This window comes from Lampris incognitus, chromosome 11 (genome assembly GCF_029633865.1).
Source record: "Lampris incognitus isolate fLamInc1 chromosome 11, fLamInc1.hap2, whole genome shotgun sequence".
Taxonomy (NCBI): Eukaryota; Metazoa; Chordata; class Actinopteri; order Lampriformes; family Lampridae; genus Lampris; species Lampris incognitus.
The window spans coordinates 21,124,206-21,138,524 of NC_079221.1; the positions used below are offsets into that span (position 1 = coordinate 21,124,206).

At 39.8% G+C, this 14,319-nt stretch overlaps 1 protein-coding gene across 1 annotated transcript in view; it reads right to left on the reverse strand.

Moving 5' to 3' along the window:
* Positions 1 to 14,319, reverse strand: part of spegb (striated muscle enriched protein kinase b) — a 49,851-nt gene that overhangs the window by 15,059 nt on the left and 20,473 nt on the right. The window contains exons 10-29 of the mRNA XM_056289728.1: positions 13,935 to 14,195; positions 13,630 to 13,788; positions 11,386 to 11,575; positions 9,532 to 9,761; positions 9,080 to 9,199; positions 6,902 to 7,006; positions 6,194 to 6,400; positions 5,678 to 5,801; positions 5,351 to 5,523; positions 4,391 to 4,503; positions 3,919 to 4,087; positions 3,282 to 3,378; positions 2,812 to 3,012; positions 2,455 to 2,512; positions 2,217 to 2,294; positions 1,408 to 1,580; positions 1,195 to 1,221; positions 750 to 902; positions 337 to 379; positions 166 to 234 (exon numbers count right to left, since the gene is read on the reverse strand). Of these exons, the coding sequence (XP_056145703.1) occupies positions 166 to 234; positions 337 to 379; positions 750 to 902; positions 1,195 to 1,221; positions 1,408 to 1,580; positions 2,217 to 2,294; positions 2,455 to 2,512; positions 2,812 to 3,012; positions 3,282 to 3,378; positions 3,919 to 4,087; positions 4,391 to 4,503; positions 5,351 to 5,523; positions 5,678 to 5,801; positions 6,194 to 6,400; positions 6,902 to 7,006; positions 9,080 to 9,199; positions 9,532 to 9,761; positions 11,386 to 11,575; positions 13,630 to 13,788; positions 13,935 to 14,195 (2,750 nt within the window). The remainder of the gene's footprint in view (positions 1 to 165; positions 235 to 336; positions 380 to 749; positions 903 to 1,194; positions 1,222 to 1,407; positions 1,581 to 2,216; positions 2,295 to 2,454; positions 2,513 to 2,811; positions 3,013 to 3,281; positions 3,379 to 3,918; positions 4,088 to 4,390; positions 4,504 to 5,350; positions 5,524 to 5,677; positions 5,802 to 6,193; positions 6,401 to 6,901; positions 7,007 to 9,079; positions 9,200 to 9,531; positions 9,762 to 11,385; positions 11,576 to 13,629; positions 13,789 to 13,934; positions 14,196 to 14,319) is intronic.

The window sequence follows — 14,319 nt, forward strand, 5'->3', positions numbered from 1 at the left end:
GATAAGCATGATAACAATAACATTGGCATTCATTGAGATTACAAATGAAGTGACCTGAAAAGTTCAAAATGATAGAATGCAAGGGGAATAAGTAAATTTCAGTTCAAAACATCCTGGTTGTAGACCAGTGTAAAACAACAAAGTATTTTTTTCAAATTCCCTCACCTGCCATTTTCTGCGAGATACAAACTTCTTCAGTGCCTCTGTGCTTATGGCCTTCCCCTTGCTAAGTGTCTGTACAAATAATAGGATGATGGAAGTGTAAGTTTTTGTAAAACCTTAACAAGGTTCTTGTAAATCCTGCAACTTTAATCACAGCCACTAGGTTTCTCTCACCTTGAACCAAGGGTGTCGGAGGCATTCCTGAGTATCAGGCCTCCTAAAAGTAGAAGATAGGGGAAGCATAGTAATAATGAAATTAAAATGACAATAATAACTATACACAGGTCTTCTATACTAATGGTTATGGACATATTTACATGCATGATTTTCTGCAGTTTTCCTATACAATACTTTAAACTGGCAGGGAAATGAGGAATTGATGAAATTTAAGGAGGTAGAGGGATCTGGATTTTAGATATGTAGAGAAGGCAAACATGTAGAAAACACAAGGAACATTTAATCCGAAGGAATATTCAATTCAGAATAAAAATCATTGAGTGGCTTTTGTTTTGAATATTTTTGAATATGAAAGTGTCTTCATTAAAGTATATATATAAAATCATCTGAATTGAATTATTTCCACTCACAGGCTGTCTGCTACCAGTAGCTTTATGATGAAACCTTTAGCCTCTCGGCTAAGGTCTGCAAACATGCTCTCCTCGAAAGCTACATTATAATTCCTGATGTTGAGTACGGAGCTGCGGTCATTCTCCCCAGCAAAAGGAGAAACTCCTGTCAGACTGAAAGCAAAAAGACAAATTAAAGCTCTCAATAATAATAATAAAATCAAGTACAATGATGCCAAATACACAAATGTATGTCCCATATGACAGCATTGCTATATATTCAGGGTCTTGTAAGGTATGGATGCACACCTCATGGTCTCATTGTCTTAACTCGGTCTAAAGAAACATTGAGCAAATTATAAAAAAGACAACGGAATGCAACAAATAATTGCCTAACTTTTGACTTACACATTTATTTGCTTATACTGTCATTTACACTAACTCTCATTCATAAATTTTTACTTACCACAGATATGCAATAACTCCAATTGGCCTAGGAAAGGAGAAAAAAAAGGTAATGAGATGCAGAAACAGAAGGGTCGTGTTTGGGATTAAATTAAAATTTGAGGCAGAATTGAGGGCACAGTTTTTTCCTTACCCAATAAGGATAAAGTAGAATTTTTAAAACTTCTAAGCATTTCCAGAAACCTATCTATTGTGCGGGCTGTGGATACTTTACCAAATATCAGTTGCCTTGGACACTGGAGTCTGATTGACAATTTCTGGTGCAACAAATTCTGGTGTGCCATATTTGCAGTACTGTGTTTCATCAGGTGTAATATCCAACGCATTGCCAAAATCACAGATTCGGATCTGATCCCCATGAGCATCTGCCATGAGGATGTTATCAGGCTGAGGACAAAAAAAAAGGATCTTGTATAATGCCTTGTAAAATAATTAAAAAACGGAAGGTATTCATAAACAAGAAGAAGAAGAGAAGAAAAGAAGAGGAAGACCCTCAATTAATTAATTAAGTTTCCTTTATTAATCCCCTTGGGGAAATTCAGTTACTGCAAATTAACCCATCTTAGCTGTGATCTGTGTAGCTAGGAGCCGTGGGCTGCCACCTTCATGCTGCGCCCGGGGACCAACTCTAGTTCTTTTCCCATCACCTTGATCAGGGACACAGACAGGAGTATAGACCCTAACATGCATGTTTCTTTTGATGGTGGGGGAAACCGGAGCACCCAGAGAAAACCCACTGCCGAAACGGGGAGAACATGCAAATCCCACACAGAGGATGACCAGGGATGACCCCCAAGGTTGGACAACCCCGGGGTTCAAACCCAGGACCTTCTTGCTGTGAGGCGACAGTGCTAACCACTGGGCTACCGTGCTGCCAGGCCTACAGGTTACAGGGCCCTATTTCATTCATTAATATATCATATAATGATAGGACCGCTGAGAAGGAAATTGGACATTTAAAAGCTGGTATCTTCTCAAAATCGTCTCAAGATAACCAAGTCAATACACAGATGGTCTATCTACCTTGATATCCAGGTGTATGGTGTTTTGATGGTGAAGGTAGTCCACTCCTTCAAGCAGTTGTCTCATACACGAACGTATCTGGACACACCAGAATGTAGAATTACCCCCACCGTATCTTCACATTATCAACATGTCATGATTCAACTAATCAAATCGACTTAAATATTTAAAATATGAGATGATATTTAAAAAAAGCAGACCATTTTGCATTTAAAAAAGCAAACAAAGGGCAACTCACATCAGACTCCATGACTGTGGATTTCTTGATAAATCTGTTAAGCAGCTCCTCATGGCATCTTTATACTTTAATTAAGAAGCTATTCTTTTCACAAGTTGCATAATAGACATAGAGTATGTGGTTTTATATTGTATTTGTGTGTCTGTAAATGTGTGTTCATCCATGCCTGCTAAGTGTGTGCATGAAAGAGGGGTTACTTTATGAAATGGCATTTACAACACACAGAATTGGTTGCAAAACATTTTCGCACCATTTGCATACATTTGTTTTACACCAGCATGCTTCCCAACATCCCCAAAACTTAATGTACAATCTCCTCACAAACACTGTGCATGAACTGACATTTCAAAAGGATACATTTCGGTGATGATGATTACTGCATTCTTTTTCTCAAAGGCATCATGAAAATAGAGAACTCTCTCATGGTCCAGCTTGGACAGCATGTTCATTTCTCTCAGGGCAGAGGCTTTCCTCTTGGCCCGCGCAGAGATGAACTTTGCTGCATACTCCATTTTGCCCACCTTCTGGGTCACACGTTTTACATAGGAGAATGCACCTCTGGAAATGAAGTCAACCATCATGTAAGGTCATTTTCAGCAATGCATGAAATCACTTTTAAAATAAACGATAAACTGGTGACTGTTCTTTCAAGAGAAAAGAAAAAAATGGCATAAGAAAATACATCCTTATATTGGCAAATAATTAATACTAACTTACTGACACTGCTTTTATAGCAGCCCAATGTGGGACATGGCATTAAATAATTCCCAAATCAGTTTGATGCTATCAAATGAGTTTTTAAAATATGTCCTTAATAGGTGCCCCACCTTCCAATTTCTTTGTGGATGTCAAAGTAGTCTGTCAATCTGCGCATCTTCCTCAGTATGGTCTCCTCATCCTCCATCGGTTCGTCTTTTATTTTAGCTAATGGGTAGCATTTGAATCAGATTCATTTCTATCATTAATTCAAAAATATCTAAACACAGGTTTTCCAAGACATTTAAAATCACAAAAGATTATCCACATTCACAAAATAAAAGATTGATTTTCTTCTTTTTTTTATGGACAGACACTGACTGCAGCTATACGTTTGGAAAGAGATTTAAGTCTATTATTCCCAGTCATTTGTTATTCCCTGTTGAGAAAAAAAAATCTGTCCATACATGGGGTATGGACAGGGGGGCCATTTAAGAAAGCCAAAATGGGCTGCTGGAAGGTGTACTTAGTATTGAAACTGGAAGGCCTTTTGGATTAATATGACAAACAGGTGGCCATGGTGACTGTGAATGATGCTATTTCTCCTGTGCTTTTTTAGCATTCATGTCATATAATGTTTCTACGCCTCAGAATTTGGTGAATTTCTCCTGCACAGCAACTTTGTAATTCAACTGATCTTGCTGGTTATGCACTCATCCTTGTGATAGAGTTTTATGGGTTTTCATTAGATTGTGTCGTGGTCCTTACCTTGATGCACAGTGAGTTCGGCTTTGCAGGAGACGGAGCCTGCCAGGTTCCTGGCAGTGCAGGTGTACACTCCCGAGTCCTCTGGTTGAGTATTCAGAACCACCAGCGAACACTCATTATCATCATACACAAATGTGTAATGGCTACTCTCAGACAGAAGGGTGTCATTCTGAAAAACAATGAGAAGTTACACCAAGGCTCCAAAACCCTTTTTCAGTGATCAACTGTTTTTTTGGTAGATGTAACAGATTACATTTGGAAACAAATTACCCTATCTAAATTCTGTGACCTTTAACGCATGCATTACTCCCAAAACATGGTTACTATTATGGCTATCAGAGACCTGTCTCACTGAGGACTGATCGGGTCTTCCACTAAACCATTCAAACATTTTCCAGCATTTTTGTCCCTGAGAAAACAGGCATCTGAAGTTCTTCTCTCAAATAATTTTCTTTATCCCTGAGATAAAAACCTTGAACCACAAGATGTCAGGGATGGGTTTGCCCTCCACAACCACAGCAAAGCGGGGCGTCTCTCCCACACGTACATCCAAATCCTCCATTATAGTTTCAAATGTTGGTGGGGCTATGGAGAGAGACAAAAGAAAGGGACAACATCTTCATAAGCCAGGCTTGAACATTCATGTTGCTTGCAATCTGAAATCTTACTAGATTTAGATCTTTTTTACTATAACAAAATCTACTTTATCATAATATCCGCATGTTTTTTAGCGGTTGCTTTAAAAAAAAAACCCAATTGCGCTTGGCCAATTACCCCACTCTTCCAAGCCATCCTGATTGCTGCTCCACCCCCTCTGCTGATCTGGAGATGGCTGCAGACTACCACATGCCTCCTCCGATACAGGTGGAGTCGCCAGCCACTTCTTTTTACCTGACAGTGAGGAGTTTCACCAGGGGGATGTAGTGCATGGGAGGATCACACTATTCCCCCCAGTCCCCCCAAAACAGGAACCCCGACCAACCAGAGGAGGCACTAGTGCAGCGACCAGGACATGGCCAATTGTGTCTGCAGGGACGTCCGACCAAGCCAGAGGTAACATGGGGATTTGAACCGGTGATCCCCATGTTGGTAGGCAATGGAATAGACCACCATGCTACCCGGACGCCCCTGTTTTTAGCTATTGTTCATGATCTTTTCAATCAAGGGGATGGCCACTTAACATTTTTCAGTAATATCATTCTTCACACGGTAATACACAAGTAGACCTGGGGACAATCAAATCCCTCTACTGTGGTCCAAAAGTTAGAGGTAAAATGCCTTGCCCACCCATAAACACAGCTTCCAGGTTCTAATTGTTAATCTCGCACAAAAAGTCTTCTTAAAACTAAGCTTTCACCTCTGCCTTGACAAAAACTGAACAAAGGAACATGATTGATACACTGCTGGAAATCTGACAGATACAGTAACTCACCTGCCATCTCAATGATGAAGTTGCAGGTGTCACTGCCGTACTTGTTGGAGGCCACACACATCATCTCGCCAACATCAGCAGTCTTGACCCTCAAGAGCTTTAAAGTGTGCTGGTCATCATCTGGCATTGTCATCTCATACAGGTTTGGCTTGCTAGTTAATACCACCCCTCTCCTATGAAAAATAACACAACTGATGAAGTATCAAATCTGCAGATTGAACTCACATTAACAGCAATATGCTTTTCAATAATGAGTGATGTGAAAGGATTCGAATGAAAATGTGAGGAAAAAAAGGATATTGCCTAAAAAGGATCAATAAGATGTACCTTTTCCAGATGATAGTAGCACTGACGTGATTGAGGGTGACAGAGATAGTCACTGGCTGGTTCTCTATTACATACACAATGTCAGGCTTATCAATAATCGATGGAGCCTCCTGAAGATAAGGACCTTGGGAAAATAAAAATTATTCAATTTATCTTCAAACACTTTATACCATTGCACATTCTAAGACAAGGCTGCCTGGAAGCACATAGTGGTTAAATACACTGTGTCATAGTTAAGCAACATGTATCATCTATGATTTATTGTACGTTTTGTACTGTTGCCTTTCATTGCATAGTATCTACTGTGTAACAGCATGTCATCAATGAGACCCCTGTCCCCCCAGGGCAACTAACTTTGGATTGTTGTCATTGCTTGTAGTTAAATATTTAAACCAATTTTATAGAATAATAATGGAAATTTCAAAAAATGCCTTCCATAACACTGTGACATAACATTGAGTGGCAAGTGCAATGCAAAAATGTGTGAATGTCAACCTGTCAGTAATGTTTTGGTACCTCTGTTCAGGAGTTGTACTGGGTCAGTGGCAGGGGAGGGCTTGCTGAAGGCTTTGGAGGTGATGGTCAGGACCCTGAAAACGTAGCGGACGCCTTTGGTGAGTGTTGTGATTGTGTAGGTAGTCTGCCTCAGACTGGAGGCTATGATGGTCCACTGAATGGAGCCCAGGGCTTGTTGTTGGATGGCATACATCAAGGAACTTGGCTCTGGAATCACATTTTTACATTTTAAAATGCTCAACCGCAGCTTTTAGACAATATTACACATAAATAGCCATTGTTTTAAACATGATTCTATCTTTAGTGAAATTACAAACATCTTTCTACTGCTAACAATGATAACAATGCTAACATAACATCGCTGTGATGTGCTTTCTTTCTGACAGCTAATAATAACGCATTTCTATTGCTAACTGTAACATATCACTTTTTCAAATCATGTTTGTTATTGTAGTCTTAATCGTGGTTTGCAATTCAATCGTGTAATGTAATTAATTTCCCTCCTCATCTGTAAGATGTTGACTTGTGAAAATAATAAAATGTCTTATGTCTTTTGCACGGTGTGTGATGTTGTGTTGTCCTAGCATGGCAGTATGCAGTCATTACAATGCATGTTGTTGATACATCTTTGCACAGAGGTGACCAAGATTAACCCCTTCATTATATATTTTTGTATTCGGCTAATAAAAGGATCTGATTTGTGTGTACCGATGGAAGCGTCCAGCCTCCTTGGTTTCCTCCAGCTCAAGGTGATGGTTTTACCAGTGATAGCCTCTATCACTGGTGCTCCATCTGGGGGGTCCGGTAGGATGTCTAAGTAGATTCAAATAAAAAGAGAGGAATCACAGATCAGCAAATTCCATACAACGGTAGTGTTTACCACTGGTAAACTAGTAGTGGTAAGTGTTGTCAGTGTTTACAAGTGGTAGTGTGTTTGGTACTGATTCATGTACAGGGTAAAAATCTAGTTCAACAGCATTCACCTGTTTAACTGAAAATAATGTTTGTATTTTGTAATGCTTTACTTTAACAGTTCCATTGCTTTAATAAGAATGAAGGTATGATTGCATTTGTTTTAGGTTTGTCTTGGCGAACAAATCAATACACATAATGACTATGCAACTGTAGGGCATAACAAATAATGATACGGTGGCAGAGGTGCACCCATAGCCAATTTATATTTATGTTATTATTTGATCTCAATACGATACTGACATTAGCATCAATATAAGTTACCATGGTTGATATTTTAAACCAACAATATCAAACGATTTCATTCACCAAAATGTAGCCCACTTGGGTTTTTTTCTTCTGTTTTTGATGTTGTATAGACCTAATCTATAATTATAATATTATTATTATATTTATAATTATAATTACATTTAACTGTGAAACACTGATTAACACTACTGTAACTCTGGGCAATAATTCAATTCAATATGGAATACAAAACTGCAATAATTCAATGTGCAATACACGGGTGTTTGTGCTGTTTGTTTCATGCTGCAGTAATACAGCATAGATAGGGTGTTATATGCTGGAGCATAGTGCATACATGTTTACATGTGTTACTCATTTATATTTCTTATTTTATCTTCTATTTCTATTTATTTCCATTTTCTTATCTTGCATCTTGTTATTTTTCTTTACTAGAGTGTGAATGTCTGTAATAGGACCCAATTTCCCCTCGGGGATTAATAAAGTATTCTGATTCTGATTCTGATTCTGATGCTGATCATACGTATCCCCTTACTACACACAGCTGTGAAAACTGCCAGTACCTTAACACTTAGGAATATATCACATAATTGAGACTTTTTTTTTTTGCACATTGATAACGTCTTTTATATTGCACCTTGTGATCACATTGTATTGATTGTTGCTTATCTCAAGATGGCAGCAGGGTGGCCTAGCTAAAGAGATCATCAAGTTATCAGAAGGTGCAATCTAAACCATTCAACTTATCAAAATGTCCTTGAGCAAGACACTGAGACCCTAACTGATAAGAATCTAAGCTACATTCCTAAACTGTTAACATTCACAAAGAATAACTTGACACAAGTTTCTTCTTCCTCTTTCAGCTTGTTCCCTGTTTCTCAGGGGTTGCCACAGTGGATTGTACAGTTTTTATTGGTACCCTGTGAGGGCACAGCACCAATGGCGGTCGTTGTTAACCCGGGCCTCGGCCGATCCCGTATGGAGCCTCGACTGATCCAGTATGGTCTTGTCGATCCGCATAATGATTTGGCAAAATTTTATGTCGGATGCCCTCCCTGACACAACCACTAAACCTATGGATGGGGGAACAGGTAAAGCGCTGGATGCCATCCCAGTATTCATGGACTTGCGCCCATGCCTGTCACTATTCTTCCACAGTCTGATTGTAAGTTTTCTTTTTTTTTCTTCCCTTTTTCTCCCCAGTTGTACCCATCCAATTACTCCACTCTTCTAAGCCATCCCGGTCGCTGCTCCACCCCTCTGCTGAGCCAGGGAGGGCTGCAGACTACCACATGCCTCCTCCGATACATGTGGAGTCACCAGCCGCTTCTTTTCACCTGACAATGAGGAGTTTCACCAGGGGGATGTAGCACATGGGAGGATCACGCTATCCCCTCCAGTTCCCACATACCCACATCCGGCTTCCCACCCGCAGACACAGCCAATTGTGTCTGTAGGGACACCCAACCAAGCCGGAGGTAACATGGAGACTTTACACTAGTTTATCAATCTGAATCCCTCTTTGTAACTGGAGATTTGCTTTAGCTATTCAAGAAGAACATCCAAATCATATAGTGTGAGTGGAGGCAAAACTGAGGGTATCCAACATTGTGTCTGACTTTTCACGCAGTAGTTTAATGCTGATAATGTGTACACAAAAAAAATCACCTGTGATGTAGAGATGAGCATAACAGGTGGCCTTGCCCACTTTGTTGGAGATGACACTCTTGTAGACACCACCATGGGCATGGCACACAGAGCGAATGACCAGACTGTGAACATCCCGAACTACAGAAAAAGAAAGCATACAATTAAAAAGATATCGACTTTCCATTAATGGGCACTAAACTTCCTCTGCTTGTTTTCAGACATCCTAAGAGAGAATATTGTATTTTTAAGCTGTAACATATTAATTTGTTCAAGTGGGATCTTAATTTGTCCATTTTCAAATCCGAGTTAAATCTTAGTAGCTTTTCCTGTCCTGTGCAACAGCTAATTCATTCTCGCCTAGAATAAAGTATTGGTTTTGATTAAAAAAAAAAACCTATTCCCAAGATCAACTTGTTTCATAGTAGCTGGTATATTTTAAACCACACTGAATATCCTGAAGACCCACTTACACTGTGTCATCTTTCTGTCTTCAGTGCTTTCAATCCTCTTGCCATTGTGAAACCAAACAATGGTGGGATACGGCAAGCCCGCCACCTTGCACTTCAGCACAGCCTCCTTTCCCTCGATCACATCCAGGTCGTAGAGGGGTTTGATGAAGTCGGGCATGGTTAGACGCTCCACCTCATTCTCTGGGACCTCGGGCTCTTCGGGGATGGAGGGCATCTTCTCAAGCTTGGCCCTGAAAGAACGGGAGGGATCAACAAATAGACAGGTGAAAGGACGAAGGAGATGGAGGTGAAAAATGGAGAGAGGTGGGGGGGTAAACCAAGGCATAACATATAAATTGTATGGGAAAGATACAGAAATTTTATTTTATTCGTTTATTTTCTGTTACTGCTTAACTCATTTCAGAGTTATATGTGGCTGCAGCCTACCCCAATCAGTTCTGATAGAAACTGAATGGAAGTAAGATGAGATAAGATAAGATAAGATAAGATAAGATAAGATAAGATAAGATAAGATAAGATTAGATAAGATGTACTTCATTAGTCTCTGTGAGGAAATTCATCCCCTGCCTTTAACCTATCCCAACCCACACTGTAGCTAGCTCGTACGGTGCCCATCACACAATGGACACCCTAACCCAAATATTTAAAATTTTCTAACTGTTGCTGACAGATTTACTCTGTACTCTCTAAGTACAATTAAAATCTACAAATCCCTTAACATGTGTGTCTTTGAACCCTTGAAGTAAACCAGAGTACCCAGAGGACTCCCAGGCAAACACAACAAGAACATGCAGACTAAGATTGAACACGGGAGCATCTCGGAGTCAGGCTTAACCATACAGCCACCAGACCACCATTGAGCTCACCCCAAAGATATTAAACTGAATGTCCATAGTGGGATAAAAACATAATGTGAGTATCATAATTTCATATCTTTACTATACAGACGCTCCGGTATGTGAAAGTGTTTCAGTTTTAGTTTCATTTCACTGGCCTTGGCCTGAGATAATGAAGAATTCCTATGAAGTATTTATGAAAATAAATGTTTTCTAGAAATAAATATCTTGTGCAATGTTTAAAAAAAATCAAACATTTCATACATCAAACATCCAAACTGAATCAAAGCTCTGCAGGCAGTGGAAGAAACAAATCAGTTTAACCCTTGTGTTCTGTTCATAGCTATTAATATCTGTGATTAATAATTACTATTAATCACAAATGTTGTTAATCTATTATAAATAATTATATGTTTATTATAAATTATTATCATTACAGATACATTTATTAATAATTATGATAATGATAAGACATACTGGATATCTTTAAATAAATTTTACAATTGTACTGCTATAAAATCTGAAGTTGGCCTGGCTCGCCTATATTGACCTATAGTACTAGGTCAATTCTATTGCTAGAGGTCAGTGCTATTGCTATAGGATTACTACTGCAACAACACATCATCAGCAGGGTAAAACTAATTTCATCCATTCATCCATTATCTGAACCGCTTATCCTGCTCTCAGGGTTGCAGGGATGCTGGAGCCTATTCCAGCAGTCATTGGGCGGCAGTCGGGGAGACTCTCTGGACAGGCCGCCAGGCCGTCACAGGGCTCTGTTAATCCAAAAAACCTTAATATACTCAAGCGTTAAATTGGTATTGCCAAATCTAGTGATTTATCGATTGTACTTTATGTGTTAACAAATGTCAAACTAATTTCATGACAGTCTAAATCCTGCTCACATTCTCCTACTAGTGGGTGAACATTGTTAATTTGTGAACAGAACATAGGGATTAAGTGAAGCTCTTGAAACCCAAGTCAAATAAGCATGACACCTGAACACTGGTTTTCCTACATTTGTGAGGAGATGGCTGGCCGTGGTTCTTGCACATAGAGCTCAGCAGCGCTCTCTGCCTCGCCGTGGCTGTTGCGCGCAGTGACGGTGTAAAACCCCTCATCCTCGTTGGTCACATGAGAAATGATAAGAGAGTAGCGGCCTCCTTCCTGAAGGATACGAATATCCTCACTCTCCATGAGCGGGTGGTCTGACAGAAAAGATGACCAGGCAATGATGAATATTTTAAATACACGTACAGAAGTTGTTAGCACTTGAAACAACAAACAACTTGGAGTGATGTGTGTGAAATGATAAAAGGATGACTACAAATGCAGGATATACATCTACGTAAATGGTTTTAAATAGTGTGTTGGAGAACACCGAAGTGTAGTTATTTCATCATCACCCCCCCCCACACACACACACACACACACACACACACAACCCCATTATGGATGCTCCCTGATATTTGAGTTCAGTTTTAACATAATTTCCATCCATTCTAAAACAAATAAATACGTAAAATATGTTTTTATAGCATTCATGAAAACATTTATTAACACTCATACAATAACATATATTCCATTTCACTATGACTTGCTTTTCATTTGTTGGTGTTTGCTGTTTGTTTGCATCTATAATTCTCTTGCTATTATTCCTGTAATCTTTTCTCTTCCTCTACTTTACCTTGTAAGACACATGCACTTGCCTCCTACCCCAATCCCTCCATTAACCACACACACACACACACACACACACACACACACACACACACACACACACACACACACACACACACATACGTATATATGCGCACTATATTCATTATCCAAACCGCTTGTCCTGCTCTCAGGGTCATGGGGATGCTAGTGCCTATCCCAGCAGTCATTGGGTGGCAGGCGGGGAGACACCCTGGACAGGTCACCAGGCCATCACAGGGCCTATTCCATGCTATTCCATCAGTCTCCAGTAAGATGTCAGTATATATATATATATATAGTGTGTGTGTGTGTGTGTGTGTGTGTGTGTGTGTGTGTGTGTGTGTGTGTGTGTGTGTGTGTGTGTGTGTGTGTGTGTGTGTGTGCGTGCACTATATATATATATATATATATATATATATATATATATATATATATATATGCACACTCCACTAATTTTATCCTCTCTTAAACACCCACTACGGTTCATATCCAACCGGGGTCACTCCCTCCCCTCACTCTTAACTAGGTTTGTATATTGCCCCAACAATGCCATTCATTCACATATATGTGAACACATACAGTGCCATATAAAATTATTTGCCCCTTTCCTGATTTCCACTATTTTTGCACATTTGTCACACTGAATGGTTTCAGATCTTCATGCAAAACATAATATCAGACAAGGAGAATCCAAGTAAACACAAAATACAGTTTTTAAATGATAATTTTATTTAATGAAGGAAAAAGTTATCCAACAGCCATATCACCCATGTGACAAAGTAACTGCCCCCCCTGAACATAATAACTGGTTGTGCCACCATTAGTCTCAACAGTTGCAACCAACCGCTCCCTATCATTGGAGATCAGCCTTTCACTTTGCTGTGGAGGAATTCTGGCCCGCTCTTCTTTGCAGAGTTGCTGTGATTCATGAACATTGGAGGGCTTTTGAGTATGGACTGCTCATTTAAGGTCCTGCCACAGCATCTCGATGGGGTTCAAGTCAGGACTTTGACTAGGCCACTCCAAAACCATAATTTTGTTTCCTTTGAGTCATTCTGAGGTGGACTTAATCTTGTGTTTTGGATCATTGTCCTAACCCAATTATGCTTCAGCCTCAGATCAAGGACTGGATATTCTCCTTCAGCATTTTCTGATAGAGAGCAGAATTACTTTTTCACACAGGGTCAGTTGGTGTTGGATAAAGTTTTTCCTTAAATAAGTGAAGTTATCATTTAAAAACTGAATTTTGTGTTTTTTGTGTCTTCATCTTATATTACATTTTGTTTGAAGATCTGAAACAAATGTGACAAATATAAAAAATAGAGTAAATCAGCAGGGGGGGGGGGGCAAATACTTTTTCACAATGCTGTATATACACTTGGCCCTCACTCTAATCAAGGTGTTTCTTCACTGTATAAACAAACCTATGGTATGCTCTCTTATCCCATGTACAAGGAAAAGGCTTGTCCTTATCAGATTAACTCTGATAAGAGTTAAGGTCAAAGCCATTGCCACTGCTGTGTCATATGTAATGTGTGAAAACTATTAGATATAGACCCACCAAAGTGGCTCCAGGTGACTCGGGGAGGTGGTGTACCACTGACTTTGCAGTCAAAACGAGCGTTACGCCCCTCAATCACTTCCAGGACATCCAGCTTGCGGGTGAAGAGTGGTTCAACAGAGGGGATGACTTTGAGCTGGCCACATGAGGTTACCTCCTCTAAAGCACCAAGATAGATAGATAGATAGAGTGATAGAGAGAGAGACAGACATGATTTAGATTACCAATTTCAAATACTGCAGATGTTGTTTGACCAGTTTATTTGATTCTGTTATAATTTTAGGGACAGCGTGGGTTTAACACACCTTTAGCTGTACTCAGCTTGCACATGTAAGTCCCACTGTCATCCTCATGCACAGAGTTGAGCAGCAGACGGCACTTCCTTCCATCGAAGTGCATCTTACAGTTGAGCAGCGCAGGTTGGATAAGTTTCCCATCTGCCAGCCAATCCACATCCGTGTCCTTGGGTCCGATCACATGGCACTCAAAAAGAACTGTCTCTCCAGCTTTGGCAGTGATGTCTTTGACTGGACGGATGACTGCCAAGCCTGGCTCAACGGGTGATGCTGGGGAGGGGGGGTAATTTTAGAGTGATTTTGTGAGGATCCCTAAATAGTGATATCTGAAATGGCTGTGCTGTGAGTTAGGCATACTCAAATACTTGAATGATGTATGAATGGTAAACGAACC